General features: G+C 49.6%; 1 protein-coding gene across 1 annotated transcript; it reads left to right on the top strand.

The window, feature by feature from the left end:
• The first annotated feature begins 3,688 nt into the window (after nt 1–3,688).
• KCNJ5 (potassium inwardly rectifying channel subfamily J member 5) lies at nt 3,689–23,684 on the top strand. The gene is made up of 3 exons (XM_066564347.1): nt 3,689–4,059; nt 11,639–12,585; nt 22,915–23,684. The coding sequence occupies exons 2-3, from the start codon at nt 11,646–11,648 to the stop codon at nt 23,256–23,258; spliced, it is 1,284 nt and encodes a 427-aa protein (XP_066420444.1). The 5' UTR covers nt 3,689–4,059; nt 11,639–11,645; the 3' UTR covers nt 23,259–23,684.
• Nucleotides 23,685–23,857: the final 173 nt, after the last annotated feature.

Here is a 23,857-nt window from a genome sequence, read left to right as displayed (position 1 = left end):
GCCCGTGAAACCTCAGGGAAATGCAGGGAACTCCCCACTGGCTCCCTGACAGATCAAAAGTGGGGCTGCCCTGCTGTGTTCTACAGGACCCTGCAAAAATCCAACCTGTTCATTTTAGGCAAGCTTTTGATATAGTAAGATCCTCAGAGAGCAATTTAGTGACACCAAAATGAGATTAGAGCTTGTTCTTGTTGTTCTGCTTGCAGTTCCAGGAGCTGAGCATTCCACAGTTGCCATAAATCCCCCCTGTAAATAGCTCTGGATGTCCTTTGAACAGTACAGCTGTTAGAGCTTATGAGCACCCCCAGGAAAATCAAGATGTTGCCCTGATGTGAAATCTGTACCTCTGTGCTCCTGGAATTGGATCCTTCATCCCATTCCAGCACAAGGTTTAATTTGGCTGCCTCCTGCTCCTACCTGTCTCTCTGCATCAGCTGGAAAGGAAGGAGCAGGGCTGCTCAGACTCAGAGCAGCGCATCCTGAATGCCACTGCCTGAGGTGAATCCCATCTTGAACAGAAAATCAATCCCTCTGCATTTCCATGTTTCCATCCCAGCCCAAAAAATATCCAAACTGTGCTGCCATTTGGTGTTAAATCAGCCCTTCTGCAGCCTGCTGATCCCTGCAGCTCTGGAACATATTTCAAACCTGTGAGGCCATTGAAAACTTTTTCACCACCTCAGCAGGGGCACAGTGATGTCACCGGAGTTGGTTTGCAGCTGAAAAACTGCTCTGAGGTCTGGCTGGTCTTTAATCAGGACAAATTGGGAGATGTCTGTTGAAATAATATGTGAAACAGCAGAGTTTGCAGTGTAGGGATAAGGAAGCAAAAGCAGAGACTCACATGGACCAGGGGAAGGTGATCCTGCCTGGTGATCAAAGAAAAGCTCCTGCAAGGCCTTTGGTGCTGACTGAAGCAGTGCCTCTCAAGAGCCCTGCCTGGTGTGCCTGGGCTGTGCTTGGTTTGGTGCACCAGGCACAGAAAGGCACTTCCAGCGTGTGCTGGGTGGGTCTGGGGTCAGGAATTCTGCTCTGCTCCGAGCTGACACCTGGCAGAGGGGTGGGCACAGCGCTGTGCAATCCCACAGGGTGGGCAAGGGTCCCAACCATCCACCTGCCACGGACAAACGTCCTTAGGGGAGGAGCCTCCAAGCCTCTGTGCATTCTCCAGTTGGAGAATCCATGGAGGATGTTGGGGAAACTGGGATTTCTGCAGCCGCAGGGGCTGGGGGGGCCGTGAAAATCCAGAGCCCCGTTTAAGCCCTGGTGTAACCCCGCTCGTGTGGTGGTTTTGGGGCCGGTTTGGAGGGATGGCCGCGGTGCCGGCAGATGGCAGTGCCTGTCAGAATTCCAGAGTCGGGAGAGCAGAATTCCAGCGCCGGGAGCCCCGGGAATCTGCCCAAGCCGGGAAAGGCGTCAGGGACACGCACGGGGCACGGCGCCACTGGAGCTCCTGTGCCATGGGAGCCGTGCGGGCTGGCAGACACCCACACAGACACCCACACACTCACCCAGCCAGCACGGACCCCTCCGAGCGCCCCCTGCTCCCCGAGCCCTTCCCCGATCCCAGGGCGGCCGCTCGGGCCGTGACACACCAGCCTTGCACACACTGCGCTCCTCCAGGGCTGCTGGCTGGGCAGCGCAGAGATTCCTTCTGCATTTCCTAGCGCAAGAATTCATTGCAAATCTTGTTAACAGAGATGACACGAAGGGGGAAGCAGAGCTGGTGCCATTCTGAAGGTGGCACTGTCCTTAGTGCTGGAGAAGCAGCATCCAGGGACCTGCTCTGAAAGCCAACGCTGTGATTTAGGGGGGCTGATTCTCCAACGGAATGAATTTACTGTTTAGTGCTTTTTAAGGAAGTTTGAATGCTCATTAAAAATACCCAAAGTGTGACTGTACTCCCCAAACAGCACTTTTATAAAGTTATCACAGACATACCCCTAAAACGTAAAAGTAATTCTGCCAAAAAGGCATTCCTGGCAGTTGTGAGCAGGCAGAAGATCTGATGGAATTTCACAGAATCTGGTTAACAGTTCCTTACCATGGCCTTTCCTTTCCTTGCAGGGGGTTTCAGTGCTGACTGGAATTCAGCCCTGAGCCGTTGCAGCCTTGCTGGGCCAGCCTGAGCTGCTGCTGGGCAATCAGGAGCCAGGCTGGCTGGGCTGAGCTCACTGCCCACGCTGTGCTGCAGTGGCAAACACGAACTAGCACGTGGAAAAGCAAAATTACATCTCCAAAACTGATTTTGATGGCTGAAATCCTTGGTCAGGCTCCAGATTCCTGTCCCATCTGAACAGATTCAACATCCACAGGAAGAACCAGAGCATGGATAAAAGGAGTGTGTGTATAGAGATGGGCTTTCTTCTCCCAGTCCCTGGGCAATATGACTATTAATAATATTCGAACCTGTGGTTATTTCCCTTTCTCCAGCATGTCTGTCTTTGATTTTCCCAGTCTAGTCTCCATAATAAGGTGTTATGTAGCCTAGATTTATGCTGGTTAAGACCAAGTTTTCTGATCTGCATGAAGTTCCATTAGTTCCCTTTTTGTCCTGTTAAAAAAAAAAAAAGGAATGCAAATAATAAGTAGCAAAATGTCTATTTAGATATCATTCCAATGCTAATGTATTTCATTAGCAATAGGGTAATTTTTTAAAAAAAGAAAAAATTGAAAATCATTCAAAGGAGAACAAAAAGTAGCTTGCAGGTTCCAGCAATACCCACACAATCCTGCACTGTGCTTTGGTTTGGGTAAATTCTCTTTTCCCGACCAGACAAATCTTCTGTGAAAGCTTTTCTGATGGGCTGTAATGTGTGTGCTCCTGGAATAGGGAATTAGGGAGGACAGGGGGACAGGACTGGCAACAAAGCCTGGGGGTAACCTGCAGTCACCAGGCAGATCTGCCTGAGATATGCAGCTGGCCTGACATTTGCTTTTCAGAAAAGGAAATATTTCACTAAGCTGGGGAGACAGTGTGGTATTATCAGTGACAAAGGAAAAAAATAAAAGAAGAAGAAAAAAGAGGAAGACAAAAAATTACGGCAAAGCACTGAAGCACTTCGAGAGCATTCCCGGGGACCGGCTGGATCCCAGGCAAACCCCACAGCTCGGTCGGCAAACACCATGGCACAGCCTGATGGAACCACGCTGTCCCCCTTGTCCCCACAGTGCCTGGTCCAGCCCGGCGGAGTTTCCACGGTGCCGGTGACGATTTTCACACGTGTGAAATGCCGCGCTCTCCCTTCCTCCTGGCTCTTAGGAGCTGCTCTCTGTTTAGTGTGATGCTGACAGCCCCCAGCCCCGGAGGGTGCCAGCCCAGCCCAGCCCAGCCCGCACTCCGGGCAGGGCCATCCCGGGCAGCGCTGGGGGAGCCCCCGGAGCCCCTCGCTGCTGGTCCCGGGCAGCTCGGAGGTCTTTGCCGAGCTCAGAGCCCCTCGCTGCTGGTCCCGGGCAGCTCGGAGGTCTTTGCCGAGCTCAGAGCCCCTCGCTGCTGGTCCCGGGCAGCTCGGAGGTCTTTGCCGAGCTCAGAGCCCCCGCGATCCCGAGCTCCCCGGGCAGGGATTCGCCTCTCCGCCTGCCCACCCTCCCTCCTCCGCTCCCGGCAGCGCCCTCGCCCCTCCCTCGCCCCCCGCCCCTGCGCTCACTGGGAGCAGATAAGGCTCCGTCACACGCAGCCTCCCGCCCTCCCTCTGCCCCAGCCCTTCAAAACCCGGAGCACCGCGGGTCCCCCGGACCGGGCAGAGCAGGGCAGGGCAAGGCGGGGAAGGAGAGGCAGAAGTGGCACCGCAGCGGCGGAGGAGGGCTCGGAGCAGAGCAGAGCAGGAGATCGGGGATAGCCGGGGCCAGGGCGTGGGCAGCCCGTGCCACATCGATGCTGGCTGCCCGCGGGCAGCGGGAGGGAGGCGGCGGCCGGCCCGGGGCCCCCAGGAGCAGCCCGGCTCCCTGGTGATGGCATGGACCGGCCGCTGCTCCCGCAGCCTCGCCCAGCCCCGCTCCTGCCCCCCGCCAGCCGCCCCCCGAGCCCCGGCGCCACCGATGCGGAGCCGCTCGTAGCGAGTAAGTTACGATTCCTTTGTTATTCCAGGTCACTCCCGAGCTTCCCCGGCTGCAGAGCGTCGGGACGAACGCGGAGCTGTTGGGCCAGCGGGATGCCAGGCTCCTGTGCCCGGACCTGCCCGGGTGCGAGCTGTGGACAGGTCCTGCCTAACTCACAGCTGCCACGGAACTCTTTGGGAAGGCAGGGATTGGATGCCGATCTTGGGCAAAAGCGCTGTCAGATCTAAAGGTGTGATGCAGGAAAAGACGTTAAAAAATAGGAACTGCTCAAATACAGGATTAGTGGAGATCACTGGAATGCAAAGGGCACCAGGGACTGATCAGTGAGCAGCCCTGAATTATGGAGCGACTGCATAATCCTTATCTGGAGCCCAAGATTAAATTCTTTCATAATTAGGATACTTGCCAGTCAGCTTGGAGTTACAGAGCCCTGGCAGTGCAGCTTCAGATGAGGAACTGGCATGTTCAGCCCTTGGAGGGGACAGGGAACGCAGTGCATTGGGTATCCCTCGGGGGTTATGGCTCTGGGAGGTAAAAGCATGACTGATTTTTTTACCAATGTCCTGTTGCATCACTCAGAAAGGCGCCTGGGGTTCTCCTTGTGCCAGCACATGGTGGTTGGGAGCACCAGGTTAACTTTTACACAGCCTCTCTCCCTTGGGAACAGGGAGTTTCAGGAGCCAGCCAAGAACTGGCAGAAACTGACCCTGTCCCAAAAACTTAGCTCTGGTTTTTGGAGATTCTCTTCAAGCAGCTCCTTCCTCCTGCACCCTTTTACTTTAAAGTAGACCTAGGATTTGTGGAAAAGGAGCTCAGAGGGAAACCAAACTGGCTTTTCTCACTGGTCCTCTGAGCAGTCCAAGCAACCAGGATCTCCTGAGAAGGTGGGGAGTGTGTGGGCAGTGTTTGTGCTGGGGGGGTATTTCACTTCTGGGCTTCAGTTCTTTGGCTCACTATTCCTACCCACTTGACAATAAAGGATTAGGATCATTTCTGATTCCCATGGCAGAATATTTTCCATCTCTGGGAAGTTCCAACCCAATTATTTAAAAAAAAAAAAAAGCAAGCTGAGCTTTGGAGTAATATTCCAAGGCAAATTTCCAGACTCCACTGTTTAAGTCACCCACTTTCTGTTGGGTTTCGGATCAGGAGAGGCCCTTGGGGGCAAGCACTGGCCCTGGCCCAACAGTTTGGTATGAGGTCAGTTTGTCCCTCTGACACTGACCCCTTTCTGCAGTGGGTTCAAGCACTGCTGAAGGCCTTGGGGCAAAAAGAGCCTGTGTTTGGTAAATCCATCAGTGAACTCTTTGGGTGCAAGGTACTGCAGAAGTGTGAAGTAGTCCAACAGTTTAATGTATTTTTTAAAACTTTTATTGTATTTTTAAAAAAATTTTGTTGTATTTTTTAAAGCAGCTGCAGATTCCAGAATGATTCTCTTTTGCTGCGATGGTAAATTCCTAAACAATGGAGAATGGGAACATTGCTGTTCTTGGGGCAGGATTTTCTCCTAGAACTGAGATTCTGCTTTCTCAACATCCTGTGTTTGCTGTTTAAACAGCCAGGAGCAGAAGAAACAGGAATGTCTGATCAGGACAAAGGTGTCCCTGGCTTTGTTCAGTGGTGTTGGTTGAAAGACAGTGGTGAGATTTTCAATGACACCATAAGGTGTCCCTAAAATAGAGCTGGGGTGAGAGGCCAGGGACAGAGAGGCTGCAGAGTGCCTCAGGCACAGTCACTTCCTTGGAGGTGGAAGGATCAAATTGATTTATTTCCAGGCTTTATTTGTTGTTGGTAGAGAAAACATCATTTGACTGTTCCAAATCATGGAAAACACCTAAGAGCACAATATTGTGTTTGCATCCTTTGCTCAGGGACTAGCCACACTCAATGTCTTTAATGCAATGAAGTGCAAGAGAATTGCCTGGGAGTGACATGGATTAAATCCTCCCATCCTTCCTGTGCAGTGCAACTGTGCTGTAGGAGATAGTCCCAATCTTCTGGAAACTCCGTATTCTCAAGTCCTCGTGCTCTAACAAGTTGTAAAAGCCTGAATGATGCCTCAAAAAGCATTTCCTAGTTTTCATCTTCTTTTTCTGTAGAAAACAACCTACCCAGTCTCTCCTGATCACAGTTTTAATTCTCCACTCTGTTCTGTATTGGTCTGGAGTCATTATATTTAATGCAGCTGTGAACTTGGGAGATGTGTGGGGTTTTTATACTTCAATCCATAGCTGAGGGAAAAATGTATTTGAAACCTGTAGCTATTTGAGAGAACAGAAACTGCGTTAGTTGGCTTTGGAAATAATCTTGCTGGGTTATTCATCTGGTGGATCAGGCTGTGGAGGCTCTGCAAAGAGATCTTCAGACACACCTGAGGCAGACAGGGACTGCATTCCCTGCTGCTGGAGTGGGGGAAGGAGGAAAGAGTTCTGCAGTGATTCCAGGGGCTCATTTAGGATTTTGGAACTGCTAAATTTAATTCTTGCCCTGCCACAGACTCCCAATTGAGTGTTGAAGAACTGTTTTTGTGAGTGATTCCCCCATCCTGAAATATGGGACACAGAGCCCTTCCTTGGTCCAGGCCTCTTGGAAAATGCATCAATAAAATTTTACAGCACGTGATATCTGTGCTGAGTGCTGTAAAACACTTGGATACCTTGGAAAGTCACGTTCCTCCCTCACAAGTGGCAATGGAAGGGTCCCAGGATCTCAGAGAAGGATGGATTGGGAGGTAACTCACAGGGAAAAGGAAAGTGCAAATGTCCATAAACCCTTCCTTGGGGTCAGATTGGCTCCCTGGCCAGAGACATTTTCTTTGGAAAGACTGAGCGCCTTCTGTTGGGGTATTCTGAGCCAAGGGCACTCTGGGCACACAGGAGCTGTCACAGCCCAGCTCTGTGACAAGCTCAAAGCCACCCTGGCCCTTCAGGTTAAGCAGCAGCCACCCATCTCTGTGACCTGGCAGCAGGGTGAGGCCTCCTCAGCCCCAGGGGAATCTGCTGACACATCCTGAGGGCCAGGAAAGTGCTGCTGAGACTTACCCAAAGCTCACAGAGGAGAGGAGAGGCGAGGCACCTTCCCAGCTCAGTGCTGAGTGAGATGACTCTTGGAGAGGCAGGTACTGGGGTCAGGGAGCTTTGGAACCACATTTGTTTGTGAAGTGCCACAGGGTCTCCCTTCTTGTGCAGTGTCTTTGAATCTTTTTCCCTGGCTTTCAAGGACATAACTCTTCTGCAGCCTTCCCTCCACCTGTGGATCCCCAAGCACTTCCCAAAGAGGTAGCCACCAAAACCCCAAACCTCTATTTATATCAAGTCAGAAAGACAGAATATTCCATGGTTTCCCCCACATCCACCTGCCTTTCCTCACCTTGCGTGCTCAGGGGGGTGTGGAAAGGCAGGCTGGTGGAGATGACTGCTCAGTCCCACTCACACACAGGGAATGAAAGGGTGGAGGAAAGATGGATGCCTTTCTCAGGGAAATCCAAGCCCCACCTCAGTCAGAGCCTATCTCAAGTCATTTTTTTTCAGATTGTCAAAGGCCATCTTTCCTAAGACTTCTCCTTCCTCCATCTTTCCATGAGCACTCAGTGTTCAGCAGCCAATGCTTTTATTCTCTTCAGTGCTGCTGCTTTAATTTCCTTTATTCCTGCACCTACTTCCCTCTGTTGCTCTTGTCTGACAATTAAGAATTTCATTCCCTTGCAGCACTGTAACCTAAAGCAGAATGATGTGGCCCAGAGGAACCTGGGCACAGTAACCTGGTTTATGGGGTGTGGGCCAACAGGCAGCAGAAGAACCAGGTCAGGTTTTTCAGTAATCTCTGTTCAGTATTATTGGTTGCTTGTTGAGAAGGACTCATTGCCTGGAAAAAAAAAAGAAGATATGGTTAAGTGAAAAAAAAATATTTTTCTGGGAAGTTGTGGGAGGTTTGCTAAAGAACAGTTGCTCAATTATTCTCCCAACGTGAGAAAACACAGGCATTGGGTTTAAAAGAAACAAAAAGAAATCTGCTTTTACACAGACTTGATGACAGATTCGCGTCTTTAAACTCCACCTGCCTGTCAGTTTGGTCCTTTCCAGCATCAAATCCCATCCCCATGGAAATTTGTGTGTTTACTGCAGCCAGATCAGCAATTGTTTAAATGGAAAAAGCCCCCTGGTCAACAAGGAAAGAAGTTTCTTTAAGTGTTTTATAGTTTTGCTCTCCTTGATGTCTGTGGCAAATTGCTGGACCTGCCAGGAGCACCAGCTCTGTCAGGAGGGGCTGGGAGCTGCTCTGCCAAGCACTGACTCCTGGAGATTCTCACCCAACCCCAGCCTGACTCCTGTGCAGCAGATCCCAGCCCCTAAATGTCACTGCCTGCCCCGAGTGTGTCATCTCGGGGCAGAGCTGAACATCAGCAGGGCTGATAAAACCTCTCTGCAAGGCTGATAATGCACTGACTCACAGCTCCTCATGCAGTAGCCTGTCCTAAAGGAAGGCAGTGCTTTGTACAGAAGTGACATTTTTATTATCCTGGCCTCGTTTAACCAAAGACAGTAAATGCCAGAGAAACAGAACAGTGCCTGTGACTGTAAGAGGCAATTTCACCCCATGGCTCTCTGTGCTGGAGGGAGCAGGGATTTACAGACTGGAGCTGAGATCTCCGGGAGATGCATGAACATATTTACCATGACCTGGCAGAGATGCTTATGGCTGGCAGCAGTGGCTGTGCACTGCACTGGGAAGAGTTAACCAGGTCCTTACCCACTTACACTGCTCCTTTCAGAGTCTCTTGTCATTTGGACTAAAGTTCCCCAGGACAGTTAAAATCATGAAAGAATGACAGCAAATTTTCCAGAAGATTCTGGTGCCTGGGATCTCACAGACCATCCACATCCATATCACAAATTTTACTGTTGAGGAATTAAGGCAGGAGGAAGAGCAGTGATTTGCTCAGAATTAGAAAGCCCTGGAATCATTTGGAGCAGAAAGCTGGATAGTGTGCAGCCATCCAAAGCTGTGCTCAAACTGCTAACCAGGAGCATTCTGTTTAAAGACTCCAAAGCAAAAATTCATATGCTTAATTATTTTCAATAACCACAGACTGAGGTTGTGCTCATACTACAATGGGAAAGTTAAAGACGAATTGTTGTGCCACTGAAGCTGTCAGTTAACTTCTTATCCAGCAGGAATTTTTCTGCTTTACTGGATCACTTGGAAGGTGTTCCTGAAGGTTTGCAGAGATGTTTCAGCTGAGCTGTTGCTGGAGATCAGTAGCACCACCAGGGATGTTGCCAGCCCTGTGAGTGTTTTAGTTAAAAAGGTTCCTCCGTACATTTGTTAATGGGCAGTTCCTCAAACCTGCTCCACCAGGGTGATCTTTCCAGGGATTTAGGATTTTTGGTTTCTTTTCCTCTATTCTGTTCTTTGTAATAAGTCTTAAGATCCTTTTGGTCTCTTTGGTGTGAATCTAGAACATGGAACCTTCCACTCTAGTTTGAAGTCTGGAACTGGATTGTTCTCTCTCCCATGGTGCCAGTGATAGCTTCGAATTTACTGTTATAACAAAATTATCTTTAAAACAAGCCTTTTAAAATTGAAAGCAACAGGCAACACTTGCCTGGTTTTACATTTAGATTGATGACGAGCTTTTTAGTCCAAATGGAGTAATTTTAGATTAATCAATCAATGCAAACATACATTGAGAATATTATTTGCAAGAAAGAAGTGAGGAGGTTTTTCACTACCTGATTTCCAGGGGATGGGAGGCTTCTTTCCCTATTGAAGAGGGGGGGAAAGTGATTGATTGCTCTGCCATGTGCTTTCAGATGTTGGGAAATGAGAGTCAAGCTGTGCCCTTGTCAGTTTTCAGTATCTTGCAGCGCTTTGCTCACGTGTAAAGAGACGAACCTCAGAGCAGAGAGAGCCAGGCCAGCAGGTCTGGAGGCTTGCACTGCAGCAGGCAGTGAGAAGCAGCTGAGGATGTGAGTGAATACACCCCGAGCCAGCCCTCAGGAGGGACAGACACAGAGCAGGGGTGACTCTGTGTGTCCAAATCCTGGCTGGAGGAAGGGAACCCACAGCACTGGGATTATCTGCCCTGTGTCCAGGGCGGGTGGCAAACCCGATCCCCCTGATTTCCCATCCCAGCACCAGGAATGGCCATTCCCAGCCCCTGGCGTGGCTGCAGGCTCAGCCCTGGCCTGGCCCTGTGAGCAGGGCTGTGGCAGCAGGCAGCACTCAGGGCTGGGCTGGCACAGATGGTTGGGCTCCCTGCGGAGCCGAGCCAGCAACAGGCTCCGGCTGCTTCGTTGGAGCACTGATCGATGGTGACTTAGACAAGGGCCACAAGGAGTTCTCTGCCATTATCCAGACTTGGCTGCAGCCGAATGGAAGTGAAAATTTGTTGTTTCATTTATTCATCCTGCCTCTGCTTCCTTCCCGCCCACCCTTTGTGCTTTTTAATACCGAAAAGATGGAGCTACTTTGCTCGGTCTTAAAAATTGTCTCTCCCAAGATACTCTTAATTGTATCTCTACACCTTTTCTCATTCACAGGCACATAAGAAGATTAAAGACAGAGGGAGCAGTAATAGATTTAGTTAGGTTTTAATAGGATTTGCAGAGGACAATACAGGGAATGAACGCCATAGAAAATATTGCTGCTCTATCTTTGATATCCCTAAGGCTCCTTAGGTAGTCTTTCACAGAGATTTTGTCTGTGCCCTGCATCCAGAGTCAAGACTCTCATTTTTTAAAGGAGTATCTAATCATCTCTGTAAACAGGATGTTACATTAGAACTGGCAGACAGCATTGCCGCCCTCATCTTGTGTTATTTATTTGTATCCTGGTAAGCATTACTCTGAATGTCGACAGTGGGCTTTTTAATAGCTCTGATGCATTCCTAAAAGTGCCCAATGATTTTGTCTAATGTCAGGTGGAGCAAAGGGGTGAGCTCTGATAGATCTCATTAACAGCAGGCCTGGATTCGTCACACCCTCACACGTGGGATTCAAGATTCTCAATTAAATGTTTATTTCACAAATAAACTTCCAGAAGGTGATTCAGCACTCCTGAAACCTGAGTTATCCCTGGAGATGCCTTTCTCTGCTGACTGCAAGGGAAGCCTTCATGCATAATTTAGACTCATGTGAGATTTAGGTAGACAGCAGTGCTCAGCATTTTCTCTTAATTTCTAAGGTTTCTCTTGATATGCACCCAAAACCTGAGGCATGAAAAAGTCCCTCCTGAAAAAATGTTGATGTATCTTTACTTTGTTCTGAGTTGTGATCTCAAGCAAATTTGGTATGTAAAAAAATCTAAGGACAGAAAAAAACCCAAAAATGTTTCAAGGTTTAAGCGTTCCATGCTCCCACAATGTCCCCATCACCCCAGTAGCAGCTGATGTTTGAAGGGCCTGTGTGTGATAAATCAGTCTTTAATTCTGGGTCACTGCAGGGCTGTGTTTAACAAGTGACTGTTGTGGGAGAAGTGTGAACCCTCCAAAATCAATGTCCTGATGGTCCAGAGAGTGAAACAAATTGGCTTTTTTCTCTTTGCCTTCTGCCTGAACCTGTCCTTCCTTGTTGCGCAGACCAGCCATGGCTGGAGATTCCCGGATCTTCATGAACCAGGACATGGACATCGGGGTCACGTCCCGGGAGCCCAAGAAGATCCCCAAGCAGGCTCGGGATGACGTCCCCATCGCCACGGACAGGACCCGGCTCATTTCCGCCGAGGGCAAGAAGCCGCGGCAGCGGTACATGGAGAAGAGCGGCAAGTGCAACGTGCACCACGGGAACGTCCAGGAGACCTACCGGTACCTCAGCGACCTCTTCACCACCCTGGTGGACCTCAAGTGGCGCTTCAACCTGCTGGTCTTCACCATGGTCTACACCATCACCTGGCTGTTCTTTGGGTTTATCTGGTGGCTCATTGCCTACATCCGAGGAGACCTGGACCACCTGGAGGACGAGAACTGGATCCCCTGTGTGGAAAACCTCAGCGGATTCGTCTCGGCCTTCCTGTTTTCCATCGAGACTGAGACGACGATCGGGTACGGCCACAGGGTCATCACGGAGAAGTGTCCCGAGGGCATCGTGCTGCTCCTGGTCCAGGCCATCCTGGGCTCCATCGTCAACGCCTTCATGGTGGGATGCATGTTCGTCAAGATCAGCCAACCAAAGAAGAGGGCAGAGACCCTCATGTTCTCCAACAACGCCGTCATTTCCATGAGGGACGAGAAGCTCTGCCTCATGTTCCGGGTCGGGGACCTCCGCAATTCCCACATTGTCGAGGCTTCCATTCGAGCCAAACTGATTAAGTCCAAACAGACCAAAGAAGGAGAGTTTATTCCCCTGAATCAAACGGACATCAACGTGGGATTTGACACCGGAGACGACAGGTTGTTCCTGGTGTCCCCTCTCATCATCTCACATGAGATCAATGAGAAAAGCCCCTTCTGGGAGATGTCCCGCACCCAGCTGGAGAAGGAGGAGTTTGAGATTGTGGTCATCCTGGAAGGAATGGTGGAAGCCACAGGTAAGGGCCTATCAGCAATCAGTCACTCTTTTGAGGAAGAAGGGGGCACAAAGCATTGTGGGCAGTTTGGCATTAGGATTTCACTGGCTTGGGAACACAGTGAGGCTTGTCCTTAGGTAGTGCCTAACTCAGGTGGGGCATCTGAGATAAACAGCAGTGAAAAGTTGGGCCTTTAGCTCGTGCTGTAGGGTTTCACCCTCTTTTTTGGTAGTGTTTCACCCTCTTTTATAAATTTGGGATTGAGGTGAAGGGGTTAGTCCTGAAGCCGCTCATAATCACTTAGAACTGATCCAGGGGAGAAAAAAAGCAATGGATTAAAGGGATTCTTAAAGTCTGTGGTGGTCTTGTTTCCTGTGATCAAAATTCATGGTGCAAATCTTCTCCCATTTCTTCCCTGTATTAAAGATAGGCTATAAGTGTGCTATTTTAGGTACTGCTGTAGTGTTGATTTTAATGGGGGCTATGAAGTGCCCAAGTCTCACTGTATCCCATAAAGCAGCACGTGCTGAGGCTGAATGACTTGCACGTGGTGCAGGACACACATTCCCAGAAGGAGCTCAAAGAGGAAAAATACAGAAGCTGCTTTTGTGACTGTTGCAGCCCTGCAGCTGCTTAACAGCTCAGACAAAGCTGGGTAATGGGAGATTAGGAGATATCCTCAGCCCATTCCCAGTTTCTCCTAGGGGTGTGTTTGTGACAGGCAATGAAAGAACTCTGTGTCCATGTATAGTGACTCTGAAAAAGGGATAACCCTCAGCTTTCCACGGCATGGCAAAGGCAGCTGAGGGAGGGATGGGCACAGAGGCTCCTTCCCACAGGTATCTCCCCCAGGAGCTCTGGCTGCACCTGGCAGTCATTTCCATGGGTCATTTCCACTCACATGAATCCCTCTGCTCCGGGTTTGGGGAGGAACTGGCAGCTCTTCCTGCTGCACTTGCAGCACAGGGAATGAGTCCAAGCCCCTGAGATGCTCAGGTGCATTCCAGGCAGGGTTTTCCAGCCTGCGGTGGCCAGAATGCCTTTATGGAATCACGGTCTGCAGGGGAAAGGGCTGCAGGCAGCTCTGAGGAGAGAACTGCTGGGTAAAGATGGACAAACAAAGCAAGAGATGCAAAAAAAGCTTTTATAAGCAGTTTTCCCCTTTGGTGTTTCAGGATTTTAGTAATGAGCCCAGAGTTTTCCTGTGGGTGGTGGTTGGAGTTTGTGTTCCATCTCAGTGAGGTTCTCTCTGAGTCATTAGCAGGGGTTTTCAGCTTGTTACAAGTACTCAGTGGTGTCAGCACCCTGTCTCACAGAATCTGCCCCTAGCTGACTGTTAATGTTATCCCCTCCTGGAGATCTGCTTATTAGTTGCAAGAGCCAGAGGAGGAAAAATCTCTCAAATTCCTGCCTCCCAAACCTTTGTTCCCAAAGGCAGCTCTCCAGAGAGGTAATTCAGTGTCCCAGAGCCTCCCTTTAGGTGATCAGCAGTGGCTGACTTTCCCAGACAGAGCTGATGGCAGGTGATGGATAAATTACATTCCATTGGGGCTGGAATATGTGCTGGGCAAGTGGAATTCACCTGGCATGTCCAGGGAAATGCTCTTCCCCAGCAGAGCATTGTAGAGACGTGGCAAAGGAAGGGGTGAGTGGAAAAGACTATCAAAGGCAAGGATTTGTAACCGTGACTTATTCTGCAGCCTAAACATTTATTAGAGGCTGGAGCCTCCTAATCTGAGCATGGAATGCAGCTCCTTGTTTGTCCAAAGCCTCTTTCCTCATCACACAGTGACACTATGAATGCTTTGAACCCCTGCTGCTCTGCCTTCCTCGCAGGAAGGCTCAGCCTCGGCTGGGGATGTGGGAGAGGAAGTCATTATCAATAACAACCTCGGAATTAAAAGCATGGCTGAGGAATAATATTGCCTTACAAATGGGCTCCTGTCCCAGAGGGATTGCACAGGCCAGGCTGTAAGGATATTAAGGAGCATACATCTGTGGAAATGAATTATCTTGGGCTCACAAGGCAGCCTGGGAAGTCCCACCCTGGAGCTGGAGGAGGCATTTTGCACAAACTCAGAGCTGAGTGGACCTTGGATCCAGTTTGGAGGCTGGGATGGGTCCTGAGGGACCTGTGGCAGCCAGGGGAGTGGGGTATTTTGTGACAAGAAGAGTGGCTTGCAGAGACAGTGTTTGTGCTTTCCTGCTTCATCTTCTCACTTGGGAATATTGATAAAGCAGTTTGGGGTTATTAATCTCTCCCTCCACACCTTAAAATCTGCTCCAAGCAAATTCTTAAGGTACTTCCCAGCCCATGGCACTGCTCAAGCCCCATCTGCTCTCAGGAGTGGTGTGATATTTACTCCCAGCAGGACTTCTGTTAAAGCCTGACACTGTCACAGCCTGGTCGGGTTCGGGGCAGTGTAAAATACAACAGAGCATTTGTTCCCTTAGCAACCCCTATGGAAAATGAGGACTCCACCCCCCCAGGGTTTAGAGGTACCACTGGTCTTCTAGAATATACAGCTCTGTTTTCCATAAGGTGTTTGGAAAGCAGGTCAGAAATGTGATTGGCAATATATCAATGACCACAGAAACGGAAGCAGGACTAAAAGTGGGGCTATTTCTCACTGATAATTTGGGACAGTGATGTTATAGCTATTTTCAGTAGATTTAACCAGGCACACACGTATTACAAATGTAATGTATTGTCTCCTCTCAAACAAGCAGTTCTATTTACTGACATTTAAGTTTAATTCTGACCCAGTGCAAGGCAAAGATGGTAAATAGCTTCAAATGAAAAGTGTAGAATAAATTCTGAGGAGTTCACACCCTTCAAGTCATTGGGTTTTTTAGAAAGTGAAACAGTGTGACTTAAAACAAAGATTTTGTGTTCAAGTTATCTTGGTTTTTCAAAGGTCTGAGTAACAGCACACTGAAGAACAGCAGCTCACCAGCCAGCCTAAAAGGCAGTGGGTTTATTTGGCTGAAAAAGATAAAAAAGCTGGTGTTATTGCAGTGAGAGCTGTGTGGCACCTGTGGCTGCTGCACTGAGGGACCCTCAGAGCCTGGCACAGCCCCAGGATTTTCCTATCCATGTTTGGGATGGGTGATGGGGCTCCACAAGAGGGGGGAAAAGGCCAAAGGGGGAGTGAATTTCTGGGCAGATCTGTTGTGGTCACTGCTGAGTGAAATGAGCACTGTGAAGATAAAATCAATATTGCTGACAACTGTTCTGACTCCCAGGGGGCTCCATGGGCATCTGGGGGCAGCAGCATCAGCCCCAGTGCTCCTGGTGAGCTGGGCACAGGCATTCCTTCAGGGAATTCTTTATCTCTGCCTTATCAGAAAGGGACTCTTATCAACATCAACTGCCCCAAATCTGACTTGCAATAGAAGGGATCAAAGCAAAGATGGAAAATCCGTTTGCACATTTTTGCTTTCCCTGCCTCTCTGCTCCCCAAAATCTCAGGGCCAGCCTGGTGAAGGACAGCTCCTGCTGCTGCTGGCCAAAGCTCCTGCCCTTGCCCTGCTGATCCCAAACTGAGCAGTGTTTAAAAGCTGCTGGGACAGGGGAGAGCAGGGGAGGTCCAGGCCCTCCTCCCATGTGCTGCAGTCATCTGGGTTGTGAAGGATTTGGCTCATCTGGTTAGCGAACATTAGCAAGTCCAATCTTTTAAAATCCTGTTTTTCTCTGTAAGCCTTCACTGCATGTGCTGACACATTCTGCATATCCTACAAGACTTCCTGACAGGTAATTTGAAGGGACTCACTTCTCTTCCAGCTTTACCCTTCCTCTGCTGTTTGCTGCCAGTTATCCAAATCCTGGATCCAAATCCTGCTTTTTCTGTAGCTTCCTGCTGCCCTCGTTCCCTGGGCACAGCATCCAGCACTGCTGCTCCCTGGGCACGGAGGCAGCAGAGCTTGTTACTCCACTCCTGGTCCTCCCTGTTTTCATTGCCTCTTTTTCCCAGCACAATTAAATAAGGCACAAGAAACACTCCAGATGCCTGATTAGTCCAGTCACTAAATGAAGTTTTAATGAACTCTTATGTAAGTACAGGTATATATTTTTCTGGCTTAGAGTCAGTGTGATAAAAAGGGATTTAGTGATTAGAAGTAATTAACCCATCCTGTCCCTGTGGGAGTGTAGGCAAACAGCAGAGTTTTCACACCTCAATTTATCCACCTTTGCAGAGGACAGAGTACAGTTTCCTGGCTGTAAATGTAAGGGCAAATGGAGTGGTCACAACAAAAGATGTGCTGAAATTAATCATGATTTTCATGGGAGCACAAAGGAAGGGTGAAATCACTGAATGGAGTTTCTGGGCATTCATCATCTGGTTTGGGTTGTCTTGTGTTGCTTTGCATTTTGCATATAAATAAGTTTTCTGCAAGGAATGTCTTGCAGAAGTGTTACAGACACTGCCTAAAAAATGATAGGAAGAGATGTCTCAGGTCATTGTATTCATGAGCTGGACTGTCCTCTGGAGGCAGAGGCTGGCAGTGGTGTCTGAGGTGCCCCTGCAGTCCCTGTAAACCCTAAAGGAGTTACCTGGTGTGAGCTTGGCTCAGGCTGGGCCTGCTGGAGACATGGCAATTGAATCCAAGGTCTTTACATCATAAAGTCCTTTTATTGTATTTTTTCCCAGTGCCTAAGAGCTTTTGCATGCCTGGAGAGCATTCAGATAAATTAAAATCCTATTACTCTCCTCTGGCATAAATAACAAAGTGAATCAAGCCCAGCCATGTCCTCTAAAGGAGACAAGCACAAGTAATTGGAGCACCATGCTCCTACCTTCTAATATTCCATTTCAAGCTGGAAGAATATTGACTTTTTGGACGTTACAGTGTTCTTTGGTCTAATTAACACAGAGGGACTAATAACTTTTATAACTTACCATATGCTAATGCAAATTGAAAGACACATATTGCTTAATTACAGCAATAGAACTTGAAATTTTTTATACCTTTTCCTTACCACCCATAAACTTCCATCACTGGCACTGCACCTCTGAGGCCATCAGCTCCTGGGCAGTGGGTGTTCCACAGCTTCAGAGCATCCAGGAGAAGGAGAGACATCATCCTGGGCACAACAGAGAGGGCAGAGGAGGGAGAGTAGTGCCAGCAGGGTCTGTGTCCCAGGGGCTGAGCAGATCTGGCCCAGCCCAGGCAGGCACATGACATTTCCCAGCAGATAATCACTGAGCTCCCTGGCATTTCAATGAGCACAGTTAATTTTAGCCTGATGAAAAATGTTGTCTTGACAGCCCCAGGAGCTGGGCTGTCTCTGCCCACTGAGGAGCTTCAGGCCACAGAGCAGCACTGGGAGGTTCTGCTGGGGAAGGGGTCCCATGGAAACCTGGGGAGATTTGGAGCAGCACTGGAAGGTTCACCTCTGCTCAGGATGGGATCCCATGGAAGCCTGGGGATATTTGGGGTTGGCAGAGCACCCTCTGTGTGTCCCTGTGCTCTCCCATTAACTGAGGTCACCTGGCATGGGATGTTTGCCAAAAATCAGCATCTCCAAGAGCTGGAGAGAGCTTTTGGTGTCCCCCAAGCAGCTGCAGCTGCAGATTGGGGTGCTGAGGTCTGCTTTACCCGGGCACCAGGGGCACTGTGCCCTCCCAGGCCAGGCTGTGCTCCAGGGCAGAGCAGCAGGATCAGCCATTCCAGCTCTTTGATAAGGACTGTGATGACAGCAGAGCGCCTCTTGCAGAGTTCCTGGCACTTGTTTTACACGCTCTGCTCTCAGATGTGCCCAGACACCGGCTCTAATACACATCACAGTCTGCTGGGGCTGCTGCCTCTGCTGGGAAGGAGAACGGGGCTGTGCAGGGAGCATCCCTGGCTGCCTTCAGCAGGAACAGGCACAGCTCAGTTACTGATCTGTGCCTCCAACCCACAGACTACAAACCCACTTCTTAGGATTCTGCTGTAATGAAATGATCATTAAATCTCTGTGCAATGCTTATTGCACAACTGGAAACCCAGACACAGTGCCCTGGTCCCCAGCACCTCTAAACCCTGGAACTAGTTCTAGCTTTACTGAAACTTGGTGCATCTGCTTCTAACTTCAGACAAATTTTATCTCTGGTTTCCATTAATATTGAGTTTTGTTTGCAGCATGAAGCTGAGCTGCTGCAGTAAGAGATGAGAAAGCTGCAACTAAAAGTAGACATCTGAAGATTTCTCATATCATTGCATGTTTTCCTCAACAGACAGATAGCACACATGTATATTAAACATACTTTTTCATTTTAAACCAGATTGTTTAGGAGAAAATGAAACTTCTAGTGGTCTTACAACCCCTTAAAATATGATAGAGTTGAAAAATATCTGTCTGTGAATTCAAGTAGATCTACTCAGACTGAAAGAAGGAAAAGGAGGATATAGGGCCATGAAGATGATGGGATGGAGCTGCTCTCCTGTGAGGCAAAGCTGAGACAATCGGGATTGTTCATAAGAGAAGGCTCCAGGGGGAGCTCAGAGCCCCTTGCAGGGCCTGAAGGGGCTCCAGGAGAGCTGGTGAGGGACTGGGGACAAGGCATGGAGGGACAGGACACAGGGAATGGCTCCCAGTGCCAGAGGGCAGGGATGGATGGGATATTGGGAATTGGGAATTGTTCCCTGGCAGGGTGGGCAGGCCCTGGCACAGGGTGCCCAGAGCAGCTGGGGCTGCCCCTGCATCCCTGGCAGTGTCCAAGGCCAGGCTGGGCAGGGCTGGGAGCAGCCTGGGACAGGGGAAGGTGTCAATGTTTAATGTCCCTTCCAACCCAAGCCATTCTGGGATTCTGTATTCTTTTGGCGTGAAGTTTATTTAAATGAAACCCCCAAATACCACTTCTCTGTATCTGCACAGTTTAAACCCAAAATGTGGAGTTATATATTCTTTAAGGGAAGGATTAACAGCCTTTACTGGGGCCATACATGCTATGGTTAATTCTGCAAGAAATTCAGAGAGTCTGGAATCTCTCTTCAGTTCTTGTGCTCCCCAAAGTGTCAGTGCTTCAGTGCATGAGTGACGGAAGAGCAGTAATGTCACAGTTGGTGTGGTACCCAGATCTGGGTCTGTTTGCAGCCAGGGGTTGCACTTGGTGATCCTTGTGGCTTCCTTCTAATTCAGGATACTCTGAATTTGGATTCTGCTTGATGGATGGGAGCATATGGCAAATGATTCCCTATACCCAAGACATCCCACAGCCTCAGATAAACCAGAATGAAATGAAACAGGTGATTTTTTTCAGGGATACACAATGAAACAGGTGATTTTTTTCAGGGATACACAATGGAACAGGTGATTTTTTTCAGGGATACACAGAGGTCTGAGTCTGGAGGTTGCTGTGCTCCTCTGCAGGGTGGGACTGGAATATTCCAAGCATGGAAGGTGCACGTTGTGTTCCAGTAGCAAGTGGCTGCATCCATGTGCTCTTAATAAAAACAAGGTTTATTGTTTCCACACCTCTTCTGTCATCTTTTCGCAGTCACAGAGGCAATAATTAGCTAGGGACATTACAGATGCATTAATTAACCAGGCTGGAGAGCACAGGGCAGCCTGCAAAGCAGGCACTTAATGGAATTTGAAGCAGAGACAATGGTGTTGTTTACTGGGTGATGTGGGAGTTGCCAAGCAGTGTGTCCCCACGCAATTAAACACCACTGCACATGTGCTAAAAAGGAATATTTGAATGGGATTATGGAGCAATTACAAGTTGTCTTATTGTGCTGGCTCAGTGTCCCCCTGGGGTTACAGAAAGCAGCTCCTGCAGGAAGCTGGCAGCAGCAGTGTTTGCTTGCTGAAAGCTTTCCATTGTTCCTGCCCTAATTGAATACTTAGAGCTGGACTGGGATGGTGTCCCAGGAGCTCAGGTTCACTCAGGTGCTCCCCCAGGGAAGGAGCTATTTCAGGCCTGGATTTTAAGGCAGGAGTTCCCTCAGAGGGCCCCAGGCCCCCGCATTTCACAAGGAGGCCCCGTCTTTGCCCCGAGACTCCTTGATGGTACCTTGATGCAGCACTTGGAAAAGCAGGGTAAGAACCAGCTGGGTCATCCAGGACTGATCCTGGAGCCTGCAGGGTCTCCTCTCCAGCTCTCCTTGCTGGCTCTGGAGGAGGCACTTGGAGGCCTTTGGGATGTCTGGTGCCAAACCAGCTCTGTGCAAAGGGAAAAGGACTGGTTTATTTTAGCCAGCTGCTGGTTTCCAACCTCCTGGCATGAGGCAGCGCCAGGAAATGGGATTAGCTCTGCAGCCCTGACCCCCCAGACAACAGGAATAAAAGCCCTTGCCTGGGTAGGTCAGGGTGGGATCAGTTCCTGGAACACAGCTCCCCTGGCAAAACCTGTACCAGGATTGGGGAAGCAGCACTGCTGGGGCTTCCAGGGAGTGAGGAGCTGGCCAGGGCAGGGGCTGACCCTCCTCACCCCAGGGCTGGTGATGCTGCACATTGCAGAGCCACCAAAGGCAGGAGTGGCCCCACCTGCTCCTTAGTTCTAAAGCAAAAGCTGAGTTTCCTGAAAAGACACTGAACTTCCACAGAGCTTCTCCATGAGGCAGCAGCACTTGGGGTGATTTTCATTCCCTGGCTGTGTTTCTCAAGGCAGCCTCTGCACTTCCCAGTTCCTTCCAGCCCAGGAAGCAGCACGCTGGAACACTGTGACTAACGCTGTACTTGTTGTTCCTGCCCAGAAGCAAACACTCCTGCAGATCTTCTTGAGGGGAAAGATTGGGTTTGCAGCCTGTGCTACAGAACTGCAGATGTCTCAGCATTGCGTGTGTCACTGTCTCTTCCCCTTTCAAGGAACAAAATACTCCTGGCCTGGTGGCTTTAAACCATGGAAAGCACTAAGAGGCTTTCAGCTTTGCAGAGAACTTGCCTGTGTGGGTGTCTTTTAATGGTCTGTAGCAATTATAAGAACAAAATATTCCTCTTTGCACAAAGGTGGGGTTTTTTAAGGAAAGGAGTTTTCTGATTGCTCTGAGATTTCAGTTACTAATGAGCTCACAGAGTGAGAATATGTGATGTGCTCTTTCCTGAAGCATCTGACACTGAGATTTTTTTCTCCCTATGCATTACTTTAGATTTCTGTCCCTGTGCTCTGGGCTGTAGGAATTAGACTTGCAAGTATTGGCCAGAAACTGGATCAAGGCATGTTTTGAATCTATTCCAGTCAGGCCAATCCCTAACCCTCTACGAGAGAACAGTGGGAGGACTTTGTGAGGTTAGCTTTTCACTGGAAATTAATTCCAAAATGAAAACATAATTAGGAAAAAGAGAAGAAAAATGTTTGGAAGAGAAGAAAGCCTTGACACTTGGGGGTGATTCCAAGAGGATTTGCTCACAGGTGTACTTATCCCTGCTCTGCAAACCTTCTCTTTAAACTTTCTCAAAGTAATTAAACTCTGATCCATGGGGCTGAGAAGCAGCTTGACAAGTACCAGTTCCTGTGAGCCACTGTTCATTCAAACCACAGCCCAGCAGCACAAGGGCTTGACCCCTCCTGGGGAGTCAAAAGGCAGCTGGGAACCCCTCACCTTTGGGCTGAGCATCCAGGTGTGTGCAGCTGTGTGCAGAGGAGCTGTGGCACTAATGCAGGGGAATTGTGGCACAGTTGCACAGGAATTGTGGCACTAATGCAGGGAATTGTGGCACTAATGAAGGGAATTGTGGCACTAATGCAGGAGTAATTGTGGCACTAATGCAGGGAATTGTGGCACTAATGCAGGGGAGTTGTGGCACTAATGCAGGACTAATTGTGGCACTAATGCAGGGAATTGTGGCACTAATGCAGGACTAATTGTGGCACTAATGCAGGGAATTGTGGCACTAATGCAGGGAATTGTGGCACTAATGCAGGAGTAATTGTGGCACTAATGCAGGGGATTTTGACACTGCTGCACAGGAATTTGGCCCTGCTGCAGAGAAGGGATGGTGCCAGTCCTGAGGAGGGCAGGGCAGTGGCTCCCTGTGCTCTGGGCTGTGTGGGTTGGGGCTGGGGCAGCACTTGCAGGGCTGGGGGTTGTTCCAGCAGGATCCACCGGGACCTGTTTGTGTCAGGCACAGAAACAGCAGCTCAGCAGAGCAGGGGGAGGCAGAGAGAAGCTGCTTAGAGCCTGCAAACCCCTAAGCACGAGGTTCAGGAGGTGGAAGATGCCGATGTGAATGCACCCCTTTCCCTCTGGGTGCTCGGCTTGTTCATGATAGAGGCTTTTTGAGGCTTATTAAGCCAAGACTTTTCTGTGTCCCAGAGTAATCAGGTATGGAAACGACACAGAAGTGCTTTTAAGTGCCAGGCGTGGTTGGGTGAGCACATAAGGAAGCTTTGCCTCTAACATCCCTCTCTTTCCACCCAGGGATGACTTGCCAGGCTCGCAGCTCCTACATGGACACCGAGGTGCTGTGGGGACACCGCTTCACCCCCGTGCTCAGCCTGGAGAAGGATTTTTATGAGGTGGACTATAACAGCTTCCACAGCACCTATGAGACCCACACGCCCGTGTGCTGTGCCAAGGAGCTGGCCCAGTCCCGCCGGGAAGGGCAGCTCCTCGGGCCCCTGCCCAGCCTGGGCCGGGACACAGGGACAGCCAGGGAGGACAAGGAGGAGGAGGAGGAGGAGGAGGAGGAAGGCAGGGAGCCGGCGGGACTGAGCGGAGCCAACGGGACGGCGGGAGAGGGGAAGGAAGAGGTGCCTGTATAACCCTGGAGCCGCTGGAGCACAGCCCCACACCCTGCTGGGACACTGCACTGGCCAGCAGGAACCCCCTGGGAGCCAGAGCTGGGATCCCTGGCCTGCTGCTCATCCTGGGAGTCACTGCACTGCACCTGCCTCAGGGCCCCTCGATTTCCTGAGGCTCTGAGCTTTGCCCTCCTCTGCAGAGCACCTTGATCTCCATGGACAAGGCCCACTCTTCTCATCACTGTCAAAAGCAAAATTCCCACTGCTGGTTGTTTTAAAAGGTGTTCATTGGACATGCAGAACTCTGCCCCTCTTGCCAGGGGGTTTGACCAGTCCAGAATGTCCCATCTCAGTATGAAGAATGTGATTTCATACCTTCACTTAACTTGTGAGTCAATGTATTGTAGACATTGTTCCAGCTAAATTAAAAGAAAAGGTAAAAACCTCCCTGCTATGTAGTGAAGCGTTTTGCCTTCATGAATTTTACAATGTTAGTGTTTGCTTCCAGGATTACAGTCATTGGGGTTTATTTCCTACAAAATGTCTGATATGAGCAGGGCACCTTTGCCTGCGGACCTTTAACATGTTTATCTCATGTTTTGTCTTCTCCAGCTGAAGTG

The sequence above is a fragment of the Molothrus aeneus genome, chromosome 22, assembly GCF_037042795.1.
Source record: "Molothrus aeneus isolate 106 chromosome 22, BPBGC_Maene_1.0, whole genome shotgun sequence".
NCBI classification, from domain to species: Eukaryota; Metazoa; Chordata; class Aves; order Passeriformes; family Icteridae; genus Molothrus; species Molothrus aeneus.
Note: the sequence above shows the minus strand (reverse complement) of the source record. Positions and strands in the feature narration are given on the sequence as shown.

Excerpts from the sequence above, each read along its gene's own strand:
- KCNJ5 (XM_066564347.1), top strand. The coding sequence starts at position 11,646 with ATGGCTGGAGATTCCCGGATCTTCATGAACCAGGACATGGACATCGGG. Across the intron at positions 12,586-22,914 it reads AGGAATGGTGGAAGCCACAG|GGATGACTTGCCAGGCTCGC; the intron begins GTAAGGGCCTAT and ends CTTTCCACCCAG.